At 41.0% G+C, this 27880-nt stretch overlaps 1 protein-coding gene across 3 annotated transcripts in view; it reads right to left on the bottom strand.

The window, feature by feature from the left end:
• The window catches only part of ubr1 (ubiquitin protein ligase E3 component n-recognin 1), a 215126-nt gene that overhangs the window by 143213 nt on the left and 44033 nt on the right, over positions 1-27880 (bottom strand). For all 3 annotated transcript variants that reach the window (XM_048537077.2, XM_059649358.1, XM_048537078.2), the window contains exons 6-14: positions 25840-25978; positions 24812-24874; positions 21981-22104; positions 20792-20899; positions 18545-18633; positions 11481-11579; positions 10013-10167; positions 5715-5814; positions 4399-4527 (exon numbers count right to left, since the gene is read on the bottom strand). In XM_048537077.2, the coding sequence (XP_048393034.2) occupies positions 4399-4527; positions 5715-5814; positions 10013-10167; positions 11481-11579; positions 18545-18633; positions 20792-20899; positions 21981-22104; positions 24812-24874; positions 25840-25978 (1006 nt within the window). The remainder of the gene's footprint in view (positions 1-4398; positions 4528-5714; positions 5815-10012; positions 10168-11480; positions 11580-18544; positions 18634-20791; positions 20900-21980; positions 22105-24811; positions 24875-25839; positions 25979-27880) is intronic.

Raw genomic sequence — 27880 nt, 5'->3', positions numbered from 1 at the left:
TAAGATTATGAGGGGCATGGATAGGATGGGTAGAAAGTACGTGTTCCCCTTGGTTGAAGGGTCAGTAACGAAGGGCATACTTTTAAGCTGACAGGCAGAAGGTTCAGAGGAGGCGGTTGAATTTTTTTTCCCCACTGACAGTGATGAGTTTCTGGAATTCACTTCTGGGGAGGGTCATGGAGGTGGGTAACCTCAAACCTTTGAAAAGTACTTGAACGAACACTTGAAATGTCACAGCATTTAAGGCTATAGATCTAGTGGTGGAAAGTGGGACTAGAGTAGATTTATTACACTTTTGGCAGTATAAACTTCAGCCCTCTTCTGTAGTGTGTGATTCTATGATCTTGATGCGTTTCTTTCGCTGGTTGATGCTCTGGAACTATAAAAGGTGAAACAAATCTTTTTAGTGAGAGCTTCCATCTCACTCAGAAGTCTTTAGCACTGCTGTTTCACGGCGCCAAGGATCTGGGTTTGATTCCACCCTTGGATGACTGTCTGTGGTTTGCACATTCTCCCCATGTCCGCATGGGTTTCCTCCAGGTGCTCTGGTTTCCTCCCACAGTCCAAAGGTGTGCAGGCTAGGTAGATTGGCCATGCTAAATTGCCCATAGTGTTCAGGGATGTGTCGATTAGGTGGGTTATAGGGGGATGGGTCTGGGTGGGTGCTCCGAGAGTCAGTGTGGACTTGTTGGGCCAAAGGGCCTGTTTCCACATTGGAAGAATTTTATGATTTAATGATCTATGAAATCCCCACGGCCTGATAATTTACATCCCAGAGTATTTTTGGAAGCAAAGAATTAGTGAATGTACTGGTGATCATCTTTCAAGATTCTGTAGACTCTGAAAGAGTCCCTATGGATTGGAGGGTAGCTAATGCAATCCCACTACTTAAAAAGAAAAAGGAGTAGAGAGAAAACAGGAAACTACAGATGAAATAGCCTACTTGTTGTAGGGAAAATGCTGTAGTCCATTATAAAGGATTTAAAACGAGAGTAGAGTACTTGAAAAACAGTGGCAGTATTAGACAGTCAGCAATGCTTTATGAAAGGGAAAACACAATTCACAAATCCAGTCGAACTTTGAAAGAAATTAAATAGTAGAAGTGATAAGGAGGAACTAGTGAGTGTGGTTTACTTGAACTTCCAGGAGGTCACTAATAATGTTCCACACAACAGAGAAGCATGCAAATTTAAAGCACGTGGGATTGGGAGGTAGCGTACTGACAGATAGAGAACTGGCTGGCAGACAGGAAACAAAGTGTGGGAACAAACAAGTCATTTTCTGAGTGCCACAAGTGACCAACAGGATACCACAGCGATCAATGTTTCGACCTCAACTACTCAGAATATGTATTACTGCTTTAGATGAAGGAATTAAATGTAATATATCCGAGCTTGCAGACAGCGCATAGCTCAGTGGGAGGGTGAACTGTGAGAAGAATGCTTCAGTGTGATTTGGACAAATTGAAGGAGCAGGCAACAGCATGGCAGATGAATGTAGATAAATGCAAGGTTACACATTTTGGCAGCAAAAAAAAGGAAGTTTGATTATCTGAATGGTAATAAATTGGGAAATGGAGGCACAACAAAAACTGGGTGCCCTTGTACACCAGTCGTTGAGAGTAAGCATGCAGTTGGATGAAGAGGGAAAATAATATGTTGGCTTTCAAGAACAAAAGAATAAAGAACAAAGAAAATTACAGCAAAGGAACAGGCCCTTCGGCCCTCCAAGCCTGCGCCGATCCAGATCCGCTATCTAAACCTGTCGCCTATTTTCTAAGGATCTGTATCCCTCTGCTCCCTGCCCATTCATAAAACATAAAACATAGAACATAGAACATTACAGTGCAGTACAGGCCCTTTGGCCTTTGATGTTGCGCCGACTAGGTACAGCTTAAATGACACTATATTGTCTGCCTCTAGCGCCTCCGCTGGCAGCGTGTTCCAGGCACTCACCAACCTCTGCGTAAAGAACTTTCCACGCCTATCTCCCTTAAACTTTCCTCCTCTCACTTTGAACTCATGACCCCGAGTAATTGAGACCCCACGCTGGGAAAAAGCTTCTTGCTATCCACCCTGTCTATACCTCTCATGATTTTGTAGACCTCAATCAGGTCCCCCCTCAACCTCTGACTTTCTAATGTAAATAATCCTAATCTACTCCACCTCTCCTCATAGCTAGCACCCTCCATACCAAGCAACATCCTGGTGAACCTCCACCACACCCTCTCCAAAGCATCCACATCCTTTTGGTAACGTGGCAACCAGAACTGTACCACTGTACGTAGTATTCCAGATGTGGTTGAACCTAAGTCCTTTGCTCAGACAGTAGTAAGGGAATGGGATTCTTTGCCTGCAACGGTAGTAGATTCGCCAACTTTAGGTACATTTAAGTCGTCATTGGACAGGCATATGGACGTACATGGAATAGGGTAGGTTAGATGGGCTTGAGTTCGGTATGACAGGTCGGCACAACATCGAGGGCCGAAGGGCCTGTACTGTGCTGTAATGTTCTATGTTCTATACAACTGTAACATGACCTGCCAACTCTTGTATTCAATACCCCGTCTGATGAAGTAAAGCATGCCGTATGCCTTCTTGACCACTCTGTCGACCTGCGTTGCCACCTTCAGGGTACAATGGACCTGAACACCCAGATATCTCTGTGCATCAATTTTACCCAGGGATTTTCTATTTACTGTACAGTTCGCTCTTGAACGGGATCTTCCAAAGTAGCACCACCTCGCATTTGCCTGGATTGAACTCCATCTGCCATTTCTCCACCCAACTCTCCAATCTATCTATATTCTGCTGCAATCTCCAACAGTCCCATTCACTATCTGCTCCTCCACCGATCTTAGTGTCATCTGCAAACTTGCTAATCAGACCTTCCTCCAAATCATTTATGTACATCACAAACAACAGTTCCCAACACGGATCCCAACATGAACACCGCTGGTCACAGTTCTCCATTTTGAGAAACTCACTTCCATTACAACTCTGTCTCCTGTTGCCCAGTCAGTTCTCTCTCCATCTAGCTAGTATACTCTGGACCCCAGGCAACTTCACTTTCTCCATCAGCCTACCATGAGGAACCTTATCAAACGCCTTACTGAAGTCCATGTATATACATCTACAGACCTTCCCTCATCTATCAACTCTGTCACTTCCTCAAAGAATTCTATCAAGTTGGTAAGACATGACCTTCCCTGCACAAAGCCATGCTGCCTATCACTAATAAGCCCATTTTCTTTCAAATGTGAATAGATCCTATCCCTCAGTCTTCTCCAGCAGCTTCGCCACCACTGACATCAGGCTCACTGATCTATAATGAGCCAGTTCGTAGTGAGACAATTTAAGTACAGGAACAAAAATGTTGCTGCAATTATACAGGGTGTTGTTGAGACCACACCTCGAATAGTTTGTGTAGTCTGGGTTTCCTTACCTGAGGAAGGCTGTTTTGGCTACAGAGGGAGTGCAAAAATGTTTACCAGACTGATTCTTCGAACGGTAGGATTGATGTGTAATGACAGACTAGATGGTTAGGACTACGTTCACTGGGGCTGAGAAGACAGAGGAGGGATTTTTATAGAAGCCTATACAATTCTAAGAGAGCTAGACCTGGTAAACGTGGCAAAGATGCTTCCAATGACTGGGGTGTCCAAAACCAGCGGTCACAATCTAAAGATTGGGGTGGGCCACTGTGGACTGAGATGAGGACAGATTTATTCAGCTAGAAAATGGTGAACCTGTGAAATTCCCTGCCACAGTAAGCAGTTGAGGTCAAAACAGTGTACGTTTTCAAGGAGATAGATGTAGTTGTTACAGTTGGAAGGATCAGTGGTTTTGGGGCTAACGCAGAAAAAGGAAATTGTGTAGGATGATCAGACATGATGATATTTATGGGGGAGCAGGTTTTAAGGACCAAATGATCTACTGCTTCTCCTTTATTTTAAAAGGAAGTATTAGGTTGAACATAATTAGCCCAATTCTAAACGTGTACAGCATAAACTCAACATCAGTTACTTCTGTGTAAAGCTCCCAGATGTAGGTTGCAGCTGACTGTATGCAGATGTAGACCATCAAAATGTCACAACAGAAAGGTCTACAACTATGTGTTGGCACAAACATTAATTTTATACAGTGAGTACACAGAACATCACAGGCACACCACAGTATCACCATGCTTGTAAAAGTGGCCCTATGCTATGTGTCCTTGAACTGCACAGTTTATCAGACTAATTTAAAAAGCAAGACAAGTTCTTTAGTTAGGAACCCATTCAAGAATCAAACAATGACGGGTAGCCATAGTTTTCTTTCAGCGATGGTAACATGGGAGAACTACATGGTAAACTGCAGAGCAAATCTATGAAAATAAGAACAAATTCTCAATACTTACATCAGACGCACACCATTCCTGAATCATGGACAGAATACATTTCAGGAGCATCTGGATAGTGAATGCTGACTCCCATTCAGGTTCGATCTCAAGGTGCTGCCCAATCTGTCGGCTCATTGGCTCCATATTCTACAAGCAATGCATAAAATTAACTATTAATGATTCATCAAAATAACACCAGATCTCTTCAACAACTCACTAAATTTCAAAATGAAGTAATTCAGTAAGTCTAAGAAATTCCAGTATTTTATTGACAAATAAAAATTATAATCTATCCATTCCTAAACCTGAATCATGTTTGTCATCATAGAAATTTAAAGGTTACGGCTAAGATGTTGAAGCCTTAATGGGCAACAGGGAGTACATTATCACTTATTTTGCATCAGTGGTATAGAAGGGAATGTGTATTAGCATTTAGAATCTTGAACAGCAGAATGTTTCTGAGGAACGAATAAAAAATTAGAGCATTCAGAAGAAAAAAAAGTTAACCTAGTTCATTGTCAGTACCCACCATTTAAGAAATTAAAATAGTGCTCCAAATAAAACTACTTTGGTCTCTCTTGTTAATTGCAGTTGAATAAATATCTTCTGCTCTGAAAAGATTGTGGCAAGTTAACCTACGCTTGTTTATGAATCTAGACCAGTTCTGAGGTTTTTTTTTAAAAACGATGCTGAAGTGTTCAACATTGTAGCCATAACGCATACTTCTAAAAACACCCCATATCTTACTGTGCAACCATCCAAAAACAATAACTCACATTGAATATCTCAAATATTTATCATATTTAATAAGGAACTTTACAATACTAAATAAACTTTGGTGCTACATAATTTTAGGACAGTTAACATAGGTTTAAAGGAGCATCTTAAAAGGACGAGAAAGAGGTAAAGAGAAAGTTCTAGGGACTAGAGCAAAGGCAGTTGAATGCATGGCCTCTAATAGTGAAGCAATTAAAACCAGATGTCTGGATTTGGAAGATCACAGTCACCTTAAAGACGTAGAAGGCCTGGAAGCAGTGAGATGGATAAGGACAGGTTAGGTCAGAGAGAGATCAGGAAACGGTGATGAAAAATTTAAACACCGCCAACTTGTCCCAAAATATCTGACTGCATTGTCTAGCTTTCAATTTCTTACAGCTTTTGACAGATGATTGGCACAGGAAGGAGCAAGAAATATTGAAAATATATTCCCCCTAACCTCAGCAAATTATTTATTAAGAACTGTTTACATCAAAAAGAATTGTTTATCTCAAAGCCATTAATAAATTAAGATCTGCAACATGAGCAAGGTAAATTCAAAGTTTACCGTTACTTACCTGCATGGTTTTTAATAGCCTCAAAAATGTTTTAAAACCTTCAAGGAAATGCTCTCTTTGTCTGTCTGTCCACAGAGGTGGCTTGCTGATCAAAACATACCTTCAAAGAAGGGAAAACAAAGTGACACAAGTTTCCCCTTGTGAGCATAAGGTACTTTTTTGTAAATATAGCATTATTTAAAAATGTGCAGTGTATCAATAGGTCTTTCAGCCTGCTTGTGATACTGCCATTCATTGTATAATTTCCACCTGTACTTGACCTTTCAAAATGCATCACCTCTCATTTCTCTGGATTAAACCCTATCTGCCATTTTTCTGCCAAAGCTTCCAACTGATCTATATCCTGCTGTATTCTCTGACAATCGTCCTCACAATCTCCTATTCCACCAATCTTTGTATCCTCCGCAAACTTACTGATTAGGCAAGCCATGTTTTCCTCCACATCAGGCCACAAACAGCAGAAGTCCTAGCACTGATTCCTGTGGAACATCACTAGTCAATCCCTCATTCTGTAAAGCATCCTTCTACCATTATTACCCTCTATTGTCTACGACTAAGTCAGTTCTATATCCAACTTAACAGCTCACTCCGATACCATGTAACTTCACCTTTTGTTCCAGTCTGCCATGACAGACCTCGTCAAAAGCTTTATTGAAGTCCATGTAGATCATAACAACCCTTTTCCCTCAATCATCTTTGTCACCTCGTCAAAATACTCGATCTAATTTGTTAGGTACAATCTATCCTGCACAAAACAATGTTGTATAATTGTCTGTAAACATGGTTGGACTTTACCGCTTTCTCATTCTCTTGTTCACATCTGTTCTGAAATACCAAGGTAACAATGTGCAAATCTAAAATGAAAATATATTTCACTCCTCAGCAATGACAGTCTTAACTGAACAAGCACAAAGGAAAAACAGCTATTTGCTTTGGTGATGTGGTTAGCAAATGCACAATGTAATATGAATTACCACAAAAACCGAGAGCCCAGCTTCGAAAGACTCTTCCCTGAATCCTTCATAGGATTTATTTGTGACTGATGGCTACGATCCTTAATTGTTGACTCATCACAAGTGGGATCAGGTTTTTAGTTTTTAAGCCTATCAACAGTTTTGAAAATTCTGAAGGCAACTTCATAACTAACTACTCAAATTTTTTTTGTCTTTAACCAATCCCCTGTCTCCAACTGAGGGCAAATGATGGTCTACTTTCAAATATTATAACTGGGAGCTAGCTAATTCCAACTGAACAATAAAGGGATACAGCCTACGTGCCTGGTATGCGTGCATAAATAAAAATAAAGAGTGAAAAGAAAAGGGAGGAAATAAAGATCATGGCTTTTTTTCTGTAGCACCTATCATGACTCTCAGAACATTTCAAAATTCTTTCCAACCAATTAAGTATTTTCTGATGTCGCTACCACTTTAATTCAGAAAATGTGACAGACAATTTGCATAGATCACTAACACAAACAACACTGCTGTAACAGATAACCTGTTTGTCACATTCAATGATTGATAAAATTGGCCAGGACACTATGGAGCACTTTAAAAATGGCATGGTGGGATAACATAATAATCAATAAGCAAATGACTAATTTTGAAGAAACTGATTGGGGATCAGCACACACCACCCAGGTAATGACAGACTGATCATGTACTGGCTATGCATTGAAAAGCCAGTGAGAGTTCAGTGTGCCTTTGACTATTTGCAAGAGTTAGATTAGATTAGATTACCTACAGTGTGGAAACAGGCCCTTCGGCCCAGCAAGTCCACACTGCCACTTGAAGCATCCCACCCAGACCCATCCCCCTATAACCCACACTTCCCTGAGCAATTTAGCATGGCCAATCCACCTAGCCTGCACATCTTTGGACTGTGGGAGGAAACCAGAGCACCCGGAGGAAACCCACGCAGACATGGGGAGAATGTGCAAACACCACACAGACAGTTGCCCAAGGCTGGAATGGAACCCTGGTCCCTGGTGCTAGCCAATGACCCACTGTGCCGCCCCAGTGATTAGGAGAGATTACTAAGCAATGTATCTTACATGAGAAAAGAGGAATAATGTAGCAATTTGGTCCCCAGTAAGACCAAGAAAAACAGAAGGAAAACAAAAATAAACAGAACAGAATGAGAGACATGTGCCAGTCACTGCGAGCTGGTGTGCCAAAGTAGATTAACTGAAAATCACTACGTTAATTAAGCATCCATTTGTACTTACTACAAATAACAATAAATTTGATGAAATTACAAAAGCACCCTTCTATTTGGAATTGTAATTGACTCAGGTCTAATAAATAAAGTAAACCACAAAGCTTACACTTTGATGTCCATGGCCAGGACTGGTGAACCAATTTAGTTGTTGAATATCCTATAGTAAAGATAAAAGTTCCCGACATCTGTTCTGCATTTGTAATCCTGGTTGCTTGCCCTCCTGTCTTTTTGTCACATTCGAAAATAATTTCCTGGTTTCAAATCACACTTTCATTTATATTTTAAAACGGCAAAGCCCCTGTTTATCAAATTACTCCTCAAAACTCCACCTGCCTGAGAAACCACATCTCACTGCTCCTAGGACCTGTGTATCATTACAATGTGCAATTCCATTCAAGGAGCTTGTAGCTTCAGAGGTAATACCCTAAAGCACTTTAGAAGTGGCTAAAATTAAGCAATTTCCTCAGAGTTCAAGATTGGTGGAAGAATGCACTAGGCTCTTATTTAGCACCTTATCCATATCTCAAAGCAACTTTGGAATATTTCCAACATTAGTGAAAACAGTCATTTTCACAGACGTTACATCGTAAATAATGAATAGGGCATTTTGTATGTTAGTTTTTGCACAATATCAGAGGACTCCAGGTCAGCAACCTCTTCAAAATGGTGTTTTTAATCATCAAGTAAGTCCTTAACAGTCATCCAGGTGGTCGGACGGGGTCTTGGTAAAATAATACGCTACTGCCTCCAACAACAAGATTGCCCCACCTCTGATAAAACCAGAAGTGGGAGAGTTCAAGGCAGGCTGGAGTCAAGTTTGAAACAGATTAAGTCAGTTACCTAACATTAATCCACCAATTTTCTGGAAATACAAATCACATGAATATTTGTATTCATAAATATCCAATAATTGCATACTTCAAATCAATGACTTGACATAAGAACCTTTCTAGGATTGAACTGAAATACAGTACTGGATTTGATATCAGGACACTTAAAAAATAATAATTTGATACTGAGTCTCCAGAAGGAAAATCACATTTGACAAATCTGTTAGAACTTTTTAAGACTACAAGAAATAGCTAAAGTCCCTAAAGAACAACTGGGCCATACAGTTTTTCTTTCGTTAGAGCAAGGTTTAACCCGAATGTCACCATAACTCAGGGCAGTATAGATACTGAGTAGGATCTTTCATGTTAATCTCAGCTAGTGTGGAAACCACATTGTTGGCATCATTCCGCATTGCAAACTAGCCATCCAAAGCAAGTGAGCCAACCATCAAGATGGAGGGAGTGTACATATTTTTGGACATGGGAGAAATCATTTGCTATAGATACACTTTAAGCAGGTGGAGCTTACACAGAAGATCAATCATTATCTTATTGGACAACAGATGATGCTAAAAGGATCAAATGACCTTTTTGTGTTCCTACGTCGGTTATTACAACTCTACCTATTGCTCCACAGTTGCTGAGTGGCCTGCAGTGTTTCAAACATGTTCATTTTCTATTTTAGATTTCCAGCATCTGCAATTTTTTGCCTTTGTTCCAGATATTCCATTTAAGTATTTTTTTGAAAACTTCATTAAGTCCAAATACTTTGTAAAGCACACGCAAAACAAAAAGCTCAGCTAGATGGAGAGGAATAACTTAGCAACTGCCTCACTGCATCGGAACCTCTGAGAATAGCTGCATGATTTGAAATAGCTAGAGAGTCGAGCACAACTACCACTGCAACTCCAGAACATTGCACTGATTGACAACTGACAAAAATTTACAATACAGTGCTTGGGTGTAAAAAGACAATAATTGCACAGTTGGACAGAACAGGCTTGAGAACCTTATGCAGCAAAAACTTAAGAAAGAACACCTGTACACTTCAAAGTTCAGAACAGATTTGCTGCCACTTTGGTTACGTACATACACTAGTCCTAAATATTATCTTATTACCTGGAAACCTTGTAAAAATCAGGACTTTAACAGATCAAGAAATAAGTAATGATTTGGGAAGTCTTATATTGACACCCAATCCATCATTAATGCAAAGTGGCCAATCTGGGACCTGATGACAATACTTACTTAAGATCATATAAAACCATTTGTTTCCTGAATAATTTATCCCGGGAGTAACTCTGAAAATGAAGCTTTCCGTTATCCATATGCTCAGAAAACAGCTCGATTATTGTTTCGACAATGATTTTTAGAGCATCATGTTCTTCAATTAGATGACGAGCCTAGTAAAAAGTTAAAAATTTTCCAGTGACCTTCATTCACGAAGTAAAAACGAGAAATATAAATGAAACCAAAACCTTTATGTCACTATAATTTTTAATCATGTTTGATTTGTATATAGCTCAGGAGAAGGATTTAAAAATATATAAAATAAGAGCAGTAGCAGATCTGAATGCCCCACAAGTGTAGCCATCTATAGCACCATGTTTGCACACTTACCCACTCAGTTCCTGTATTTTTCTATTTAGGATCATCAAATCCCTACAATGTGGAAGCAGGCTATTCAGCCCATCAAGTCTTCGCTGACCCACCAAAGAACATCCCACCCACCCATCCCCAACCTATCCCTCTAACGCTGCATTTCCCATGACTAACCCACCTGATCTATACATCCCAGAACACTATGGGCAATTTAGCATTGCCAATCCAACTAACCTGCACATCTTTGGATTGTGGGAGGAAACCAGAGTACCCAAAGGAAACCTATGCAGACAGAGGGAAAATGTGCAAACTCCACACAGTCACCCGAGGGTGGAATCGAACGTTGGTGCTCTGAGGCAGCAGAGCTAACCAGTGAGCCACCGTGCTGCTCCAATTTCCTTACACAGTCTCAAAATCTAACCTTTTCAGTCTTGATTATACTCAACAATTAACCACCCAGAGCACCCTAAGGGGATAGAATCCCAAAGAATCCCTCCCTGCTTCCTCAATTACATGCTACTCAATCTATTTTTGTGTTACCTGTAAATGGGGAAGCAGGCCATTTGGCCCATCAAGTCCATGTGGCTCTCCAAAGAGAATTCCATTCAGACCCAGCCCCCTGGCCGACACCTGTATCCCGACATTTACCATGGCTGCACATACCTGGACACGGTGGGCAATTTTTTTAAGCATAGCCAATCTATTTCTACAGTTCTTGAATCAATCTACCTTTTTTCATGTACTATTTGAAAGTAACATAAGTACTTTTCATCAATTAGGATGATGCAGTTTTATGAAGATTTTGAGCTCCCTCGCAATCACTGCATTGACTTTGTTACAGTTCATTTTATTTCTTCATTAACGAGTTCTTCAAAAGTATAGAAATCCACATAATAAGCCAAAAAACAATTCCCACAAGTATTTGAGACTCATTATTATTTCTTAGCCCATACTGTTTCTATCCTCTGATCTTCCAAATACAATCGCTTATCAGGTTACACAGGTTTCCACCTACTCAACCATTTTAGTTGGACCTGATGCTCTACAAGGACAAATATCATGGCACAATTCATTCCAATGTAAATCAGTCACACATTTTACTTATTCCACTTACCAGTGTTGGGACAGTGAATATTTGAACAGACTGTGCAGTTACTGATACATTGCGGTCATGATCATCCTCCACAAACTCCAACTGAAGTTGCTTGTAGTGCTATTGGGGACAAAACATGATCATTCTCTTTCAACCATACTATGCAAAACCTCAGCGGCTGATGTAGTGAGCTTAACCATTTATAATTATTTACAAACAGTTTACAGCATAGAAACAGGTCAGTAAGCCTGAGAGGGCTATCTTCTTATGGAATGTTTTAAAATTACCGTTTAAAAATTAGGGGTCGCTCAAACAGAGATGAAATCACTTTGATTCTCTCTCAGAAGCTAAAGTTTATGGAAACACACTAAATATTTTTAAAGCATATTCGATCTTAGGACAGTAAGAAAGTAAAATATACCAGCAGGATTAGGCCAGTCGGCCCAACAAGTCTGCTCTGCCATTTAACCATGGCTGATTTGTTTCTCAATCTCATTCTCCTCCCTTCTTCCTTTACCCCTTGATCCCTTTACAAATCAACAACCTATTTATGACTGTCTTAAATAAACTAAATGATTTGGCCTGCACAGCCTTCTGTGGCAATGTGTTCCACAGATTCACCATCCTCTGGCTGAAGAAATTCCTCATCTCAATTCTACAGGGCAGTCTCTTCACTCAGATTGCATTACCGTCTCACAGTGTCTGCTACTAATGAGTTCTTCATTTCCACATCAACTGTGTACAAGTTCCTCATTATACATAAGTGTTAATGAGATCCTCCCCTTCCATTCCTTCTAAACTCCATCAAGGACGGATTCAGTGTCATCAAGTGCTCCTAATAGGACAAGCCCCTCATTCCAAGGATCATTCTTGTGAACGTCCTCTGGACCCCCTCTAATGCTAACACATCCTTCCTTAGATAGAGGGTCCAAGACTGCTCACAATATTCCAAGTGTGGTCTCACCACAGCCTCATATAGCCTCAGCAGCACGTTCCTGCTCTTGTATTCCAGTCTTCTCAAAATGCTAACATTGCATTTGTCTTTCTAACTGCCAAATGAACCTAAATATTAACTTGGAATCCTGAACTAGGACTCCCAAGTCCTTAGTGCTTTAGATTCCCAAAGCTTTTCCCCAGTTAAAATTCTACACCTCTTTTTACCTACAAAATGCACAACTTCACACTTTCCCACATGGTATACCATCCACCACTTCTTTGCCCACTCTCTTTGCCTATCCAAGTCCTTGGGCATCCTTCCTGCTTCCTCAATTACCTGCTACTCAATCTATTTTTGTGTTACCTGTAAATTTAGCAACAATACCCTCAGTTCCTTTATCCAAATCTTTATGTATAAGATGAATAATTGCGGTGCCAACACTGATACCGGTGTAACACAACCAGTTTCCAGCTGCCATCCTGAAGTTCAGATAGATTACATGCACTGGCTCTACTTTGCCTAACTTGCTCATTACATCCTCAGAATTTGAACAGATTTGTCAGACATGACTTCTCCTTGATGAAGCTGTGCTGACTCAGCCTATTTTACCAAGAACTTTTACAGTACACTGCGATCTCGTCCTTCAAAATGAATTCTTAACATCTTACCTCTGACAGAAGTCAGGCTAACTGGCCTATAATCCTTTGTCTTCTGCATCCCTCCCTTCTTAAACGGGGTGTTAAATTAACCATTTTGCAGTCCTCTAGAATGATCCCCAACACCACGATTCCTGAAAGATCAATAATGCGCTACAATCTCTTCAGCTTTCTTCAGAATTGTGGGGTGAAGTCCATCCAGTCACTGATTTATCAGTCTTCAGACCTTTCAGCTTCCCCAGCACGTCCTCCTTTGTGGTGGCCTCTAAACTCACCCCTGCCCCCGATTCTCAGTTTTGAATGCTACTGGTGTCTTCCACTGTGAAGACTGATACAAAATACTTATTAAAATCCTGCACCATTTCTAGTTCTCCAGGCTCCTTTTCCAGTGGTCTAATATTCAATCTTGCCTCTCTCCTTCTTTTCATAAATTTAATAAATCTCTTGCACTCTTCTTTTATATCACTACCTAGTTCACCCTCATATTTCGTATTCTTCTCCTTTTTGTTAAGAAAAATGATCGTCTACTGGTTTTCAAACACTTCCTAATTTTCTGGCTTCCTACTAATCTTCACATTGTATGTTTTTGTTTTTATGCTGCCCCTGACTTCCCTCGTCAGCCATGGTTGCTTTGTGCTCCCCTTATTACAGTTCATTTTAAGAGGATATGTGGAGCAGTCCCTCTTCCGCTGCTACACTGGCACATCTCCCACCTCTTCCTCCGCTACATTGATGAACGTATCAGCGCTGCCTTGTGCTCCCACAAGGAGCTTAAACAGTTCATCAACTTTACTAACACGTTTCACCTCAACCTCAAGTTCACCTGGGCCATCTCTGATGCCTATTTCTTCTTCCTGGACCCCCGTGTCTTCATCTCTGGTAACTGCCTCAAAACCGACATCTATTTCAAGCCCACCAGCTCCCACAGCTACCTAGACTACACGTCCTCTCACCGACCTTCCTCCAAGAAGGTAATTCCTTAATCCCAATTCCTCCACTGTGTCTGCTCCCAAAATGTGGTGTTCCATTCCCAAACATCCCAGATCCTTGAAAGTTGCCACCCAGGTTGATAGGGCTGTTAAGAAGGCATACAGTGTTTTAGCTTTTATTAATAGAGGGATCGAGTTCCGGAACCATGAGGTTATGCTGTAGCTGTACAAAACTCTGGTGCGGCCGCACTTGGAGTATTGCGTACAGTTCTGGTCACCGCATTATAAGGAGGATGTGGAAGCTTTGGAAAGGGTGCAGAGGAGATTTACTAGGATGTTGCCTGGCATGGAGGGAAGGTCTTATGAGGAAAGGCTGAGGGACTTGAGGCTGTTTTCGTTAGAGAGAAGGCGGTTGAGAGGTGACTTAATTGGAACATATAAAATAATCAGAGGGTTAGGTAGGGTGGATAGGGAGAGCCTTTTTCCTAGGATGGTGATGGCGAGCACGAGGGGGCATAGCTTTAAATTGAGGGGTGAAAGATATAGGGCAGATGTCAGAGGTGGTTTCTTTACTCAGAGTAGTAAGGGAATGGAACGCTTTGCCTGCAAAGGTAGTAGATTCGCCAACTTTAGATACATTTAAGTTGTCATTGGATAAGCATATGGACGTACATGGAATAGTGTAGGTTAGATTGGCTTCAGATCAGTACAGATCAGCACAACATCGAGGTCCGAACGGCCTGCACTGTGCTGTAATGTTCTATGTTCTATGTCCTCTTATATCAAGGGCCACAACTCCCCCCCGCTTCAGTGGTCAAAAATGCTCTTGACCACATCTCTTGCATTTCCTGCAGCTCTGCCCTCACATCCCTCTCCACAACAAAAACAAAGACAGAATCCTCCTTGTCCTCACATATCACTGCACTAACCTCCGTATCCAACATATCATTCTCCGCCATTTCCACCACCTACAATCTGGACCCACAATCAAAGATATTTGTCCCTCCCCACCCCTATCTACTTCCATAGGGGCCACTCTCTCCACGACACCCTCGTCCGCTCCACACCCCCCCACTAACCCCACCACACCCAGTGCCTTTCCCTGCAACCAGAGGAAGTGCTACACCTGGCCCTACAGCTCATCCCTCCCCTCCATCCAAGGCACAAAACAAACTTCTCACATCAGCCAGAGGTTCACCTGCACATCCGCTAATGTAGTCTATTGCATTTGCTGCTCCTGATGTGGCCTCCTCTACAATCGGTCAAGCGGACGCTCGGAGACTGCTTTGTAGAGCAGCTGCGCTCTGTTCACAACAAATGATACCTTCTGGTCACGAACCATTTCAACACAGCCCTCCCACTTCCTGGGTAACATGTCCATCCTGGGCATCCTCCAATGTCACAATGACACTACCCACAAACTGGAGGAACAGCACCTCATATTCCAATTTGGGAGCCTACAGCCCAACAGCCGAAATGTGAATTTTACCAGTTTCAAAATCACCCCCCTCGACCCAAACCACCTCACCCCATGACCAACCTGCCCCTCATCCCTGCCTCCTTGACCTGACACAACCTGTCCATATTCTCTCCCACCTCACGGCCCAATCCCCACCATCCCCTACCTGCACTCACCTATGACCATCCCACCTACCTTCCCCAGCCCCACCCCTCCATCCTCTATATATTTCTGAGCTCCCTTTCCCATCCCCCATTTCTGAAGAAGGGTCCCAATATGAAACGCCAACTTTCCTGTTCCTCTGATGCTGCCTAGCCAGTGTTCCTCCAGGTCCACACTTTGTTATCTCATTTTAAGAGAGTGTTGATTTACTGTGACAATTATGGACTTTAGCTTCACCTTGAACACTATAATTTCAACAAAACTTATCGCCAAATTCTAAGACCTAGGCCTCTGCTTACCCCTCTGCAAATGGATCCTCGACTTCCTGACCCGCAGACCAGTCAGTAAGGATAGCCAACAACACCACCTCCATAATAATCCTCAACACGGGTGTCCACAAGACTGCCTACTCAGCCTTACTATACGCCTTACACGTTCTTGACTGAGAGATCAAATTTAGCACTAACTCCATTTACAAATTTGCTGGTGATACCATCGTAGTCATTCTGATCTCAAACAGCGATAAGCTGGAGTACAGGAAAGAGAGACAGAGTTTAGTGGCATGGTAGAAAGACAACAATCTCTCTCTCAAATTTAGCGAGACAAAGGAGTTGGTCACTGCCTTCAGCAAATGAAGGAGGACATGCCCCTGCCTGTATCAGTGGTGCTGAGGTAGTTGACAGCTTCAAGTTACTAGGAGTAAATATCAATATATCCCGGTCCATCCACGTTGAAGCTACAATCAAGAAAGCATACCCAACACCCTCAACTTCCTCAGAAGGCGAAGGAATTTCACAATGTCCACAATGACTCATTAATTTTAATAGATACACCATGGAAAGCATCCTATCTGGATGTATCACAGCTTTGTATGATAACTGCCCAAGGCCACAAGAAATTAAAGACAGCTGTAAATGCACACCAGTCCATCACTAAAACCAGCCTTCCTTCCACTGACACAATCTATACTTCTGCTGCCTTGGGAAAGCAACCAACATTATTAAAGTCCCCTTCTATCCCAAATTATACTCTCCTCCACCCTCTTCAATTGGGCAGAAGATACAGAAGTTACCAACATCTGGGGGCGGCACGGTGGCTCATGGTTAGCACTGCTGTCTTTCTGTGCCAGGGACACAGGTCCGACTCCACTCTCAGGCAACTGCCTGTGTGGAGTCTGCACATCCTCCCCATGTCTGCATGGCTTTCCTCCGTGTGCTCAGACTTCCTCCTACAGTCCAAAGATGTGCAGGCTAAGTGGATTGCTCGTGCTAAATTGCTCGGAGTGTTCAGGGATGTGTAGATTAGGTGGGCTATAGTGGGATGGGTCTGGGTGGGATACTCCGAGGGTTAGCGTGGGCTTTTTGGGCTGAAGGGCCTGTTTCCACACTGTAGGGATTCTATGATTCTATGTTCAAGAACAGCTTCTTCCGTATTATAAAACTTCTGAAGTGTTTTCGGAGCTGTTCACATCCAGGCAAGTGAAGAGTATTCCATCACATTCCTAACATGAGCCTGGTAGATAGTAGGCAAACTTGAGGAGTCAGTACGTAGTTAGTCTCTGCAGGATTCCTAGCCTCTGCTCATGGTCTTGTAGGCACAATATTTATATGGCAAATCCAGTTGAGCTTCTGGTCAATGTTAACCTCTCAGATGTGGGGGATACAGTGATGATAACACCATTGAAAGTCAGGAGCCAGCAGTTTGATTGCCTTTTATTGAAGAAGGTCATTGCTTGGAATTTGTACACTTTTAATGTTACTTGCCACTTTTCAGCTCAATCCTGGATACTGCACTTTTGGACATGGACTACTTCACTTTTCAAGAAGTTGCAAATGGTATATATTGTACAATCACTGGCAAACATCATCATTCCTGTCTTTATGAAACAGGGAAAGTAATCACTGAAGCAGCTGAAGATGGTTGGATGTATGTCACTACCCTAAGGAACTCCGGCAGAGATGTCCTGAAGCTGGCCTGAACTGACCTCCAACAATTGCAACCATCTTCCCGTGTACCAGGTATGACTCCTAGCAGCAGATTTTGCCTCCCGGTTTCCAATGATTCCTGTTTTGCTAGAGTTCCTTGATGAGTCAGTCAGTCACGTGGCCTTGATGACAAGTGCTGTCATATCCATCTCCTTTCTGTCTCGCATGCTGATAGATGCATTTAAAAGGATAGTCAATTTGTTTCATCTATACAGTGGCTCAGTGGTTAGCACTGCAGCCTCACAGTGCCAGGGACCCAGATTCGATCCCAGCCTCACGCAACTGTCTGTGTGGAGTTTGCACGTTCTCCCCATGACTCCGTGGGTTTCCTCTGGGTGCTCTGGCTTCCTCCCACAGTCCAAAGATGTGCAGGCTAGGTGGATTGGCCATGCTAAATTGCCCACAGTGTTCAGGGGTGTGTGGGTTATAGGGGGATGGGTCTGAGTGGGATGCTCCAAGGGGCAGTGTGGACTTGTTGGGCCAAAGGGCCTGTTTCCACACTGTAGGAAATCTAAATCTAATCTACACAGTGGTCGCATGTTCCACAGCCAAATAAAGAACTTGCCCCTAGATGGTTTGTTGGATTTATCAATGGCTATCTTATATTTACATCTCTGAGCTCTGCACTCCCTCAAAAGTGGAAAGAGCTTTTTAAATGTCTAGTCTGTTGGACTTGTGCATAAGTTTGGAGTTAGTAATTTCAAAGTTGATGCCTTGCACTAAGGATTACTCCCATAATTAGTGTGCTTAAGCAGCATGCTTTTACTTTTACTACTGCTTTCTCAGTAACCAAATTTTATATCTTACTTGTCACCATTTAACTTCTTTTTTTTATAAAAACTCTCTACAAGAATACAGCCTATAAGAAAACTGCCCACTCAGGGTTTTTGGGAGAGAAAGCAGGCTTCTGAATCTCAGTCACTGCTGGGCTTTAACCTGAATAAAACAAGTACTCACAGTGACAAATTCAACAGCAAAGAGTCTCTTGCATTCTGTTTCCATCAGCAAACTGCATACTATTAGTTCATGGAAGACTTTGCGTGCTCCTGTATTGAAAAAAACGAATGCATATTTATTCTGTCTATTCCTTAGTTCAACGTGAGCAAATGTGAGGTTTTGCACTTTGGAAAAAAGAATACAGGCATGGACTATTTTCTAAATGGTGAGAAAATTCGTAAAGCAGAAGTACAAAGGGATCTGGGAGTGTTGGTCCAGGATTCTCTAAAAGTTAACTTGCAGGTAGAGTCCATGATTAAGAAAGCGAATGTAATGTTGTTTATCTCAAGAGGGTTGGAATATAAAAGCAGTCATGTGCTTCTGAGGCTTTATAAGGCTCTAGTTAAGCCCCATTTAGAATACTGTGCCCAATTTTGGGCCCCACACCTCAGGAAGGACATACTGGTGCTGGAGCCTGTCCAGCACAGATTCACACGGATGATCCTTGGAATGGTAAGTTTAACATACGATGAATGGCTGACGATCCTGGGATCGTATTCATTAGAGTTTAGAAGGTTGAGGGGAGATCTAATAGAAACTGACAAGATAATGTATGGCTTAGAACGCGTGGACGCTGGGAAGTTGTTTCCATTAGGCGGGGAGACTAGGACCCGTGGGCACAGCCTTAGAATTAGAGGGGGTGAATTTAAAACGGAAATGAGGAGACATTTCTTCAGCCAGAGTGGTGGGCCCATGGAATTCATTGCCATGGAGCGCAGTGGAGGCCGGGTCGTTACATGTCTTCAAGGCAGAAATTGATAAATTCCTGATCTCACAAGGAATCAAGGGCTATGGGGAAGAGTGCAGAGAGGTGGAGTTGAAATGCCCATCAGCCATGATTAAATGGCGAAGTGGGCTCGATGGGCTGAATGGCCTTACTTCCACTCCTATGTCTTATGGTCAAATCTACACCGTAGTAGCATCATGACAAACACCTTGTAGCTCTCTGCAATCATAACACAAGTGATCAATATAAATGTAAACACATGTGGTAAATGAGTGATGAGTTAGAACAGCAAGAAATGGCCTGAATTCAGAGTTTGGATTCTGAACACAGCAGCATTAAGACTATATTCCATTTTCACCATTCACGAGGAAAACCGAAAGCACATTCTGTAGCCTCTGCTAACCAGAATTGATAAGACACTTTGAAGCCCATTCATTTAAATCTAGACTATGCTTTTAGAAAGCAAGCAAATATATTTTAAAAAGCAATTTAACTTCCAGGTGCGTGATTATCTTCTGCAAGCTCCCTTCCTTTACCTCAACTCTTGCCATTTGTCCCTCCTGGCGACACCTCAAGTTTGTGATTCCCTCCTATATCTTTCCATTTTGCCGCATCACTCTATTACACCTACCCCTGTAGCCAAATTTTTGGTCACCGTTACGAAAATCAGTTTCAGAAAAGGGGATTGATAGCAATGTGAAGAATACTATTTATCAAACTTCCACAAGGAATGGCAACCAAGCTTTGGAGGGATTTCACTTGCAATGCAAACCTGAACTTTAGAATCAAGGAGAATTAAGCACTGAAGGCTACTTGCTCCGCTATGTTTGTGCCAGCTCTTTGAAAGAGATATCAAATTCATCCCACTGATCCCTTTTCCCAGAACACTAAAAATTTCATTTTCAAATAGATGCCCAATTCTCTTTTGGAAACTACTATGGAATATCAAGTTATTTCAGGAGTTCTTAATATTAAAAATTTAAGAATCAGTGATGTGGCAATTACGTCCGGATTACCAGGCAAACAATAATATTGTGTAAACAGGGCTGTAGTGAATTCTCTCCGCAAATGAAGTGACCAATGGCCAGAAATTAAATATAAAAATACAGCTTTTAAGTACCATTGTTAGGCATCCATCTGCAAGTTTTGGATTAATGGACTATTATGCAGCAGGAAGCACCTCTCAGTCAACAATAGCATAGGGCTTTCAAATTACGGTTTGATCGTGGGGATATTTCAGAGATATTCAGTTAAACAGAGAAAGACTGGGGCCCATTATTACAAACTAACCTCTATTACTAAGATGCTAGCCATTTTCTGACTCACATGTCAGACAAACAAGAATGTTCGAATGAAACTGAAAATTCTGAGAAAAGTAGGAGACCCTCAAGAGAAACAGTCCTGGGACTTGTTACCCAATCAAATGGAACTCAACTAGTTGCTGACTTGACTGGTAACAGCAACAGTATTAATTTACTCACCTTTCCAGAGTTTGGCATCAGCCAACATTAATTTGCTGATCAGGCAAGGTTGATTTGAGTCTGGTTCTTGGTTAAGCACCACCTCACAGAAAATCTGACGTAATCCAGCTGTTTAAATGAAAGAAAAACAAACAATCTGCATCTAACCAAACTCAAATTTATCTTTTATCAGCAAAGATAGATCATAATTGAGGATTAAGATGCTTGCAATTTGAACCCAGTGAAGATAATGCTATAGTGAAGCAAACTGGCACTGTTTTGTGTGAACTAGGACTCATAAAACTCTATTCCAATGAATAAAGGAATACTCACATCACGCCCAAATTTAAGAAACTAAAGGCATTACAGTCTGGAACTAGATCTTTTAATTGGAAGTCACCCGCTGAACAAAATGGAAGATATTATAAAGAATGCAATCTATGAATTTAGCAGTTGTTAGAAAGCAGTTTTTAAAAACAGAGTTCCTGCCTCACAACAGAATGGAGCTATTTGTGGAAGAGACCAAACTTCAACTTGTGTTATATTCCTAATTAAAATACCACAGAACAGCTATCCAAAGATAAATTCAAACTAGTGGTTCAACAATTAACTGGTTCCAAGCTCACAGGTTGAAAGGACTTTTGCCAGGATATGTACAATCATTTAAAGGAATGATCCGAGTCTTTCAGGGCTCTGCACTGGGATCATTGACGGTCTTCATAAAAAAGACATAAGGAAGGATATTAACTAACACTATTTACATGCTAGAAAACCATGCAGAAATATTTAAGATTTGGGAATTTTCAAGAAATAAATAGGGTACAAGCTGTAAAGATTACTGAGCTGGTTAAGAGTTAAAGGTCATACATAGATTATTATTCATCCACAAGCAGTGCAATGGCATCATTGGGCAATGTCAAAACTGGGCTTTAAGCACAGTACAATATAAGACCAAAGCATTGATACAATTGAGCACAGAAGAATCTGCTGAGTCTTGGCACTTAATGACAAGGCATATCAAGGCACCAAAATATTACCCAGTTTTTGCACATTTAGTAATCACCAGTAGGATGCAAACAGCATACGTGAAGTTTGCACATGACTGGGGAAACAACATCAATAGTTAAGTCAGGCTAATATCTTGCATTATTCCATTCCAGAGTTTGTATAATTAAAATACCTGTTTCATTAAAATAAGGCTTGCACTTGCCTGAGTTACTAACAACTTGGTTGAGCCAGGAGAGAAGACGTAAAGCAAAGGTCTGATGGGATACAACACTTGAGTGAAGAATTTCAACACGTAGGGGTGACTGGAATACACTGTTTGTAATGTTCTGAAAGAAAAAATGCACATGACAATATTATCTTTGATTTGGCTAAACGTCAGTTTACACAATCCACTATCTGTATGCGTGATGACAATAGAGTAGTGGTTCGCGAGTTTTGAGAAGATTTGCAGCTCAGGTTGAGGTTCTGGATGTGAGTTTGCTCGCTGAGCTGGAAGGTTCGTTTTCAGACGTTTCGTCACCATTCTAGGTAACATCATCAGTGAGCCTCTGATGAAGCTTCATCGGAGGCTCACTGATGATGTTACCTAGAATGGTGACGAAACGTCTGAAAACTAACCTTCCAGCTCAGCGAGCAAACTCACATCCAGAGTAGTGGTTGCTGAGTGAGACACCTATCATTCCTACAAAACTGTAATTGTAATTCAGCTCTTCTTCACAGATATTGAATATATCCAGTATTTCATTTTTTTGTCTCAATATAATCATTCATTGTTTACAGTTCATACATGGTTACAGAAGCAGGCTATTCAGCCTGCTCAGCTGGCTCGGCTATTGAAATTAGATCATGGTTGATCATCCACACAGCGTCATTTATCTACAAAATCCTCATATTCCTAAATCACAATGGTCTCAAGTGATCCACTGATTTCTATCTGGAACCTGCTCAATGTTTGAGATTCCAGAGCCCTCTGCAGCAGAGACTTCTAAAGACCCTTCACCTCAATCTTAAATAGTCTACCCCTTTTAATTTTAGGCTAACCAGCTCACTAATAAAATCTTTCTCTGCCCTTTCGATTATTAAGCAGAGGTGGAGAGGCAGAGGCAGACCCAGTCTCAAGTGTCAATCAGCAGGGAAGAGGTGGGGACCAGGAATGAATCAAAGACTGGAGTTTGAGGCACACTTAACCCTGCTGATGCACATTGAGTTGACCTCAGAGGAGTCCATACAAAAGGTGGGAATAGAAAAAAAGTTATCATTCAGCCAGCAACATTCCTCCAATTCCAACCTTTGTGGATAGATTTTAGAAAGAAAGGAGGGATAGGGTGGGCCCGTGTCAGGACCACATTCAGGGTTGCAGGGTCTCTCTCGCTCTCTCACACACACACTATCTCTTTTCAGTATCTGTTTTGACTCTTGGCCTCCCTCTTGCGTACATGTCCCCTAACTCATTTGCGCAATCTCTCCAAGTTACATCCTCACATTTACATGCTGTCTTGTTGCACTCAGCTTGCTCGCTTCCTCCTTCCTTCCTGTCGCATGTTCTCTCTCTGTCATCATCCCTCTCGCTTCGTAATACGCACACTTGAACTGTCTATCTAACCTTTCCTCTCATCTGCATGCTCTGCCTTGAAGCTCTGTTTGCCTGCAATTCTTGCAGATCCCCTCTCTAGCTTTCATCATTTCCACTTGCACATGCACCACATTTCTCTCACCCAAGCCCTCTCCCTCCTATATCCCTCACATACTCCGACTCTCCCCCCCCCCAACACACACACACACTCTTTCTTATCTCTCTCATTCTCTTTTCTTCCCTCCCTGACTTTCTCAGAGGGATAGGAAAGAGAGAGCCTCTGCAAGTGAGACTTCTAGCAAACAAGGGAATAAAACAGCTTCTGATTGAGGGCAAAAAAAACACATCTTGCTGGAAAGGTTCAGCAGGTCTTGGCAGCATCTCTGGAGCAAAATCAGAGTTAACATTTCGGGTCCAGTGACCCTTCCTCTGATTGGAGGTGCTTCTCTGTGCATAACATTGCAGATGTACTTTCTGTATTTAGAACGGAAATAGCAGGCCATCTGGGAGCCCCTCATTTTGAATGGCAGAACAGGCTCAAAGCACTGAAAGGCCTAACCTCTGGTCCTATGTTTCTATGCACACGCACTGCGAAGCAAAGTAAAACCAGGGCCCATAAAGGAGATAGTCTCTAATAAATGCAATAATTTGTGTGAATGTAAAGCCTGCTACAACTAGCTGCAACTCAGGCAAATAGCAGGGATACATTTAAGGAGAAACTGAAGAAATATCAAAAGCAATGACAATAGAATGTCATGTTTATAGCAAACTGAAGGGGCACTTGTTGCAAAGACCATTACAGATTATGTAGGCCTGAATGGCCTGTTTCTCTGCTGTACATTTTACGTCGTATTTCTCTATATACTTACTACAGCTGTCATTCAGCAGATACTAAAACTAAAATACACATTTATCTAAAGCATAGTAACGTGACTACAAAGTATTGGATCATTGTTGAAAATAAGTAATCAGCTTTCACTTGTTCTCCACTGAAAATGCATCCCTAACATTTAAAACAGCATGTATAACCTAAGTAAAGTAATCTGACAAATGAAATATTCTCTTCCTTTCTGAATAGCCACTAACATTAGGGGTGAGCATGGAGGAAAAGCACAGATCACTATGAAACGTGGATAGAAATTGTGAGAAAAATGTGTGCAAGATAACCCATAGGGTATGCAGCACTTTAAGGTTTTAAAGGAAAGCACCTTTATCTACTACATTACCCAGGTATCACTCAAAATCTCCAGAAAACTGGAGATAAAATTTATGGTACATTTTGAGTGATCTGAAGCAGATTAATTACTTCTGTACATTCTACAAACAATAAAAGCTCACCACCTAGAAATGATGCTAATGCTTGGAATAATTAAATGAACCCACTGCATAATTTCCTGTGCCACTACTGTCATTTTCAACTGCAGTTGTTAAATGAATGCAGCAAGCATTATGTTACTTACAAAAACTTCTAACTTTGTCTCTTGACATGACTGCAGTGTTCCATGTTTTACAGCTCTACGACCCTAGAGAGACAAACACAAAACAAAATTTAAAGGATCTGCAGTGAAGTTCAAACCATAGCTCTTAAAACAAAATAAGCAAGTTTACATTAAATAATGAAAAGATCAGACAGTTTAGCACTGAATGTGGTTAACTACGATTTTGCTGACTGCATTAACTGATTGCAAATGAATTTATACTTTTTGTTTGGTCATCAAATCCAACTCACATAACAGAACTTAAGCTGTTAGTTAAATAGTACATTTGCTTTGATAAAAGGGACTCTTTATTTACATGCAGAACTCTACTCTAATCTGATATATTTTCAATGTTCTGAGTTTAAGAGTTGGCAGGGATACTTGCCCAAAGCATTTCAAAAGCTCTACAAATTAACTGAGAGTGCAAGAGATTCCTTGAACACCTTAAAGCATAGCTCAAATAAAATCTCCATGATATCAAACCCAAATGGTATAAAATAGATTCATACAAGGGTTCTCTTGAGATCGGAGCACCCACAGACATGGTCACATTCAGATTACCAAAATACATTGGGCAATATAACTGCAGCTTTGGTTAACTATTAACATTTATTTTTTCAAACTTCTATTCACATCTTTAGATCATTATGGTTTCCCACCCTGCCTATCTCTGTGCCTTCTATAATGCTATTATTCTCCTAGAATAATGCATTTCACCAACTTTGGCCTTTAGTTTCATCCCTGATTTCCTTCACATCACTCTTGGCAACTGAGCCATCTCAGTCTAGAGCCTACAGCTCTGCAACTTTCCACATTTTCCTTAAAAGCTGCCTTTGGCCAAGCACTCAGTCACCCATCCCAATGGTACCCTTTTTGGCTCAGTGGTATCTTGGCTTCTCTGATTACTTTCCTGTGAAGTGCCTCAAAACATTTACTATCTTAAAAGGTGCTATGTAAATGCAAGTTCCTTTCGTTGCATAAAAAAATCCACAAGCACTAATGGCACTTACCTCTTTATCTATCAAAGTGGTGTGATTCTGTGCTTCTCTTTGTGAGCAGCCTAGTGACCTCTGGAGTGAATAAATGACTTGCTCAGGCGAATGCTGCTCATCATTAAACAGAACACAGAAATAGGAATCTGTCTTCTCCCTTGTGGTCAAAGAAAGTTTAAGCATAAGCTTCAATGTCGATACGTCATCTCACAAAGTTTGCTGAATTTTCCCCAACAGCGCAATCAACTGTGATGCAGTTTGTTGATATTTCAACGCAACACAATGGAACTCACTCTCAAATCCTTAACACCACTGGTGCTAACAAGTCAGTGTAGACAAGGGAAAAGGACAATGTTGTTTAATGCTCTAACCACAAACTAGAAGAGGCGAATCAGAAATCCAGACATGACTCTAATTTATAAACTAATCATAAATGAAATTAATACATACCTGCACTAGTCAGATTATTACAACACATTCTCCAAGTATATCATGAAATACTGTGTGCAAACTTTATCTTTTCTATACATTTGTTGGTAAAATACTATGACGATATATCGTGTGTGCAAGTGCAAGCTTTGTTTCCCTGATTGTTCAATGTTGGTGAGCCATCTTCCACTAAAATAGCATTGCTATACCCCACACTTGTACCTCATCTGTAATTTCTATTGGATGACACTAACAAGAAATAGATAAAGTGCTGGTATTTATGTTTTCAGCCTTTTCCCAATTACTAGACCTCATTCTTCAACCAGTTTTTCAATTAGCTCTGCAACTAAAATAAATTCGAGCAATTACAGTTCTTCAATATCAAATCTACGTTAAAACTTTAAAAACCTTCTCCATGGGATTTCACCCAACAGGGGAGACAAATGAATAGTAGTAAAGGCTGGGGACTTGGGTTTAAATCCCATGGCAGCAAATGGAATTTAAATTAATTTAATAAATATAGATCTAAAACCTTGCTTCAATAAGGACTACCATGAAACTACCATCGGTTGTTGTAAAAACTTATATGGTTCACTAATTTGCTTTAGTTCTGTAATTTGCCTTACTTACCCAGTCTGGGCAACTTCTGCCTATGGCAGCATGGTTGACTTAACTGCCCTCTGTTGATGGCCTAAAGAGCTGCTCAATTCAAGGGCAATTAGGGACAGGCAATAAATTTCTGACCTTGCTAGTTACTCTCACATCCCACTTTGTTCCAAGACTTTTCAACTGCCAAATTAAACTACTTCAGTGAAGTTGCTTGATTGGTTCATTCCACTATATTTATCTTTTGTCACTACTCAAATTAAGTTCTACTATTGTGAATCTACTAAGTGTGAAATGTTACCAATTTTGAATCTCAGGAATTGTTAATACCTGACTGGGGCCACTGTCTGAGACAAATGAAACTCACACCAGGTTTCATCAAATGAATAGGAAAAAACAAAACTTATTTATTATAGCAAACTTAACCTCTAACAAGTGACAAAAACAGGTAAAAATATGGCAGTTTAATGCAAACTCCCATTAAATCTAAACAAACATGCATTCACACATGACAGTTATTTCGGGAATATGGTGAGTGGGAAATGCAGAGGCTAAAAGGCGGTGAATTCAAGTCCAATCCAAAAGGGAAAAGGAGATGGCTTTTCGCAAAGATTTGTTTTTTTGCCAATGATATCATGTTAATGTCGAATGCCATGATCCTTAATTTTGGACAGTTAGATCTGGGTCTTGCCTCCAGTTAGAAATGTTCTTCCTTTTTGCTAAGTTTTTGAGTGTTATTACTTTTCCCTTCACAGAAAGGGCGTGAGGGGAAATGCGCTTGCTGGCAAGCTTTAAGGTACAAGTCCCAATCGCTCTCTTCCATCTCAGCTGTGTGTCAAATTTTAAACCAATCCAAATGCTATGCTGGACAGTTGCCCTTTTCGTAAAGGCAACTAGAGCCAGTATAAATATATCAGATCCAGTTTCAGCACAAGTAAATACCTAATAGTTCAAACTTCCATTGATCAGTTTATATTTCCAAAGAGTTTTCTCTGTAAACCTCAGTGCATTATAAACATGATGC

Source organism: Stegostoma tigrinum, chromosome 10, assembly GCF_030684315.1.
Source record: "Stegostoma tigrinum isolate sSteTig4 chromosome 10, sSteTig4.hap1, whole genome shotgun sequence".
NCBI lineage: Eukaryota > Metazoa > Chordata > Chondrichthyes > Orectolobiformes > Stegostomatidae > Stegostoma > Stegostoma tigrinum.
Note: the sequence above shows the minus strand (reverse complement) of the source record. Positions and strands in the feature narration are given on the sequence as shown.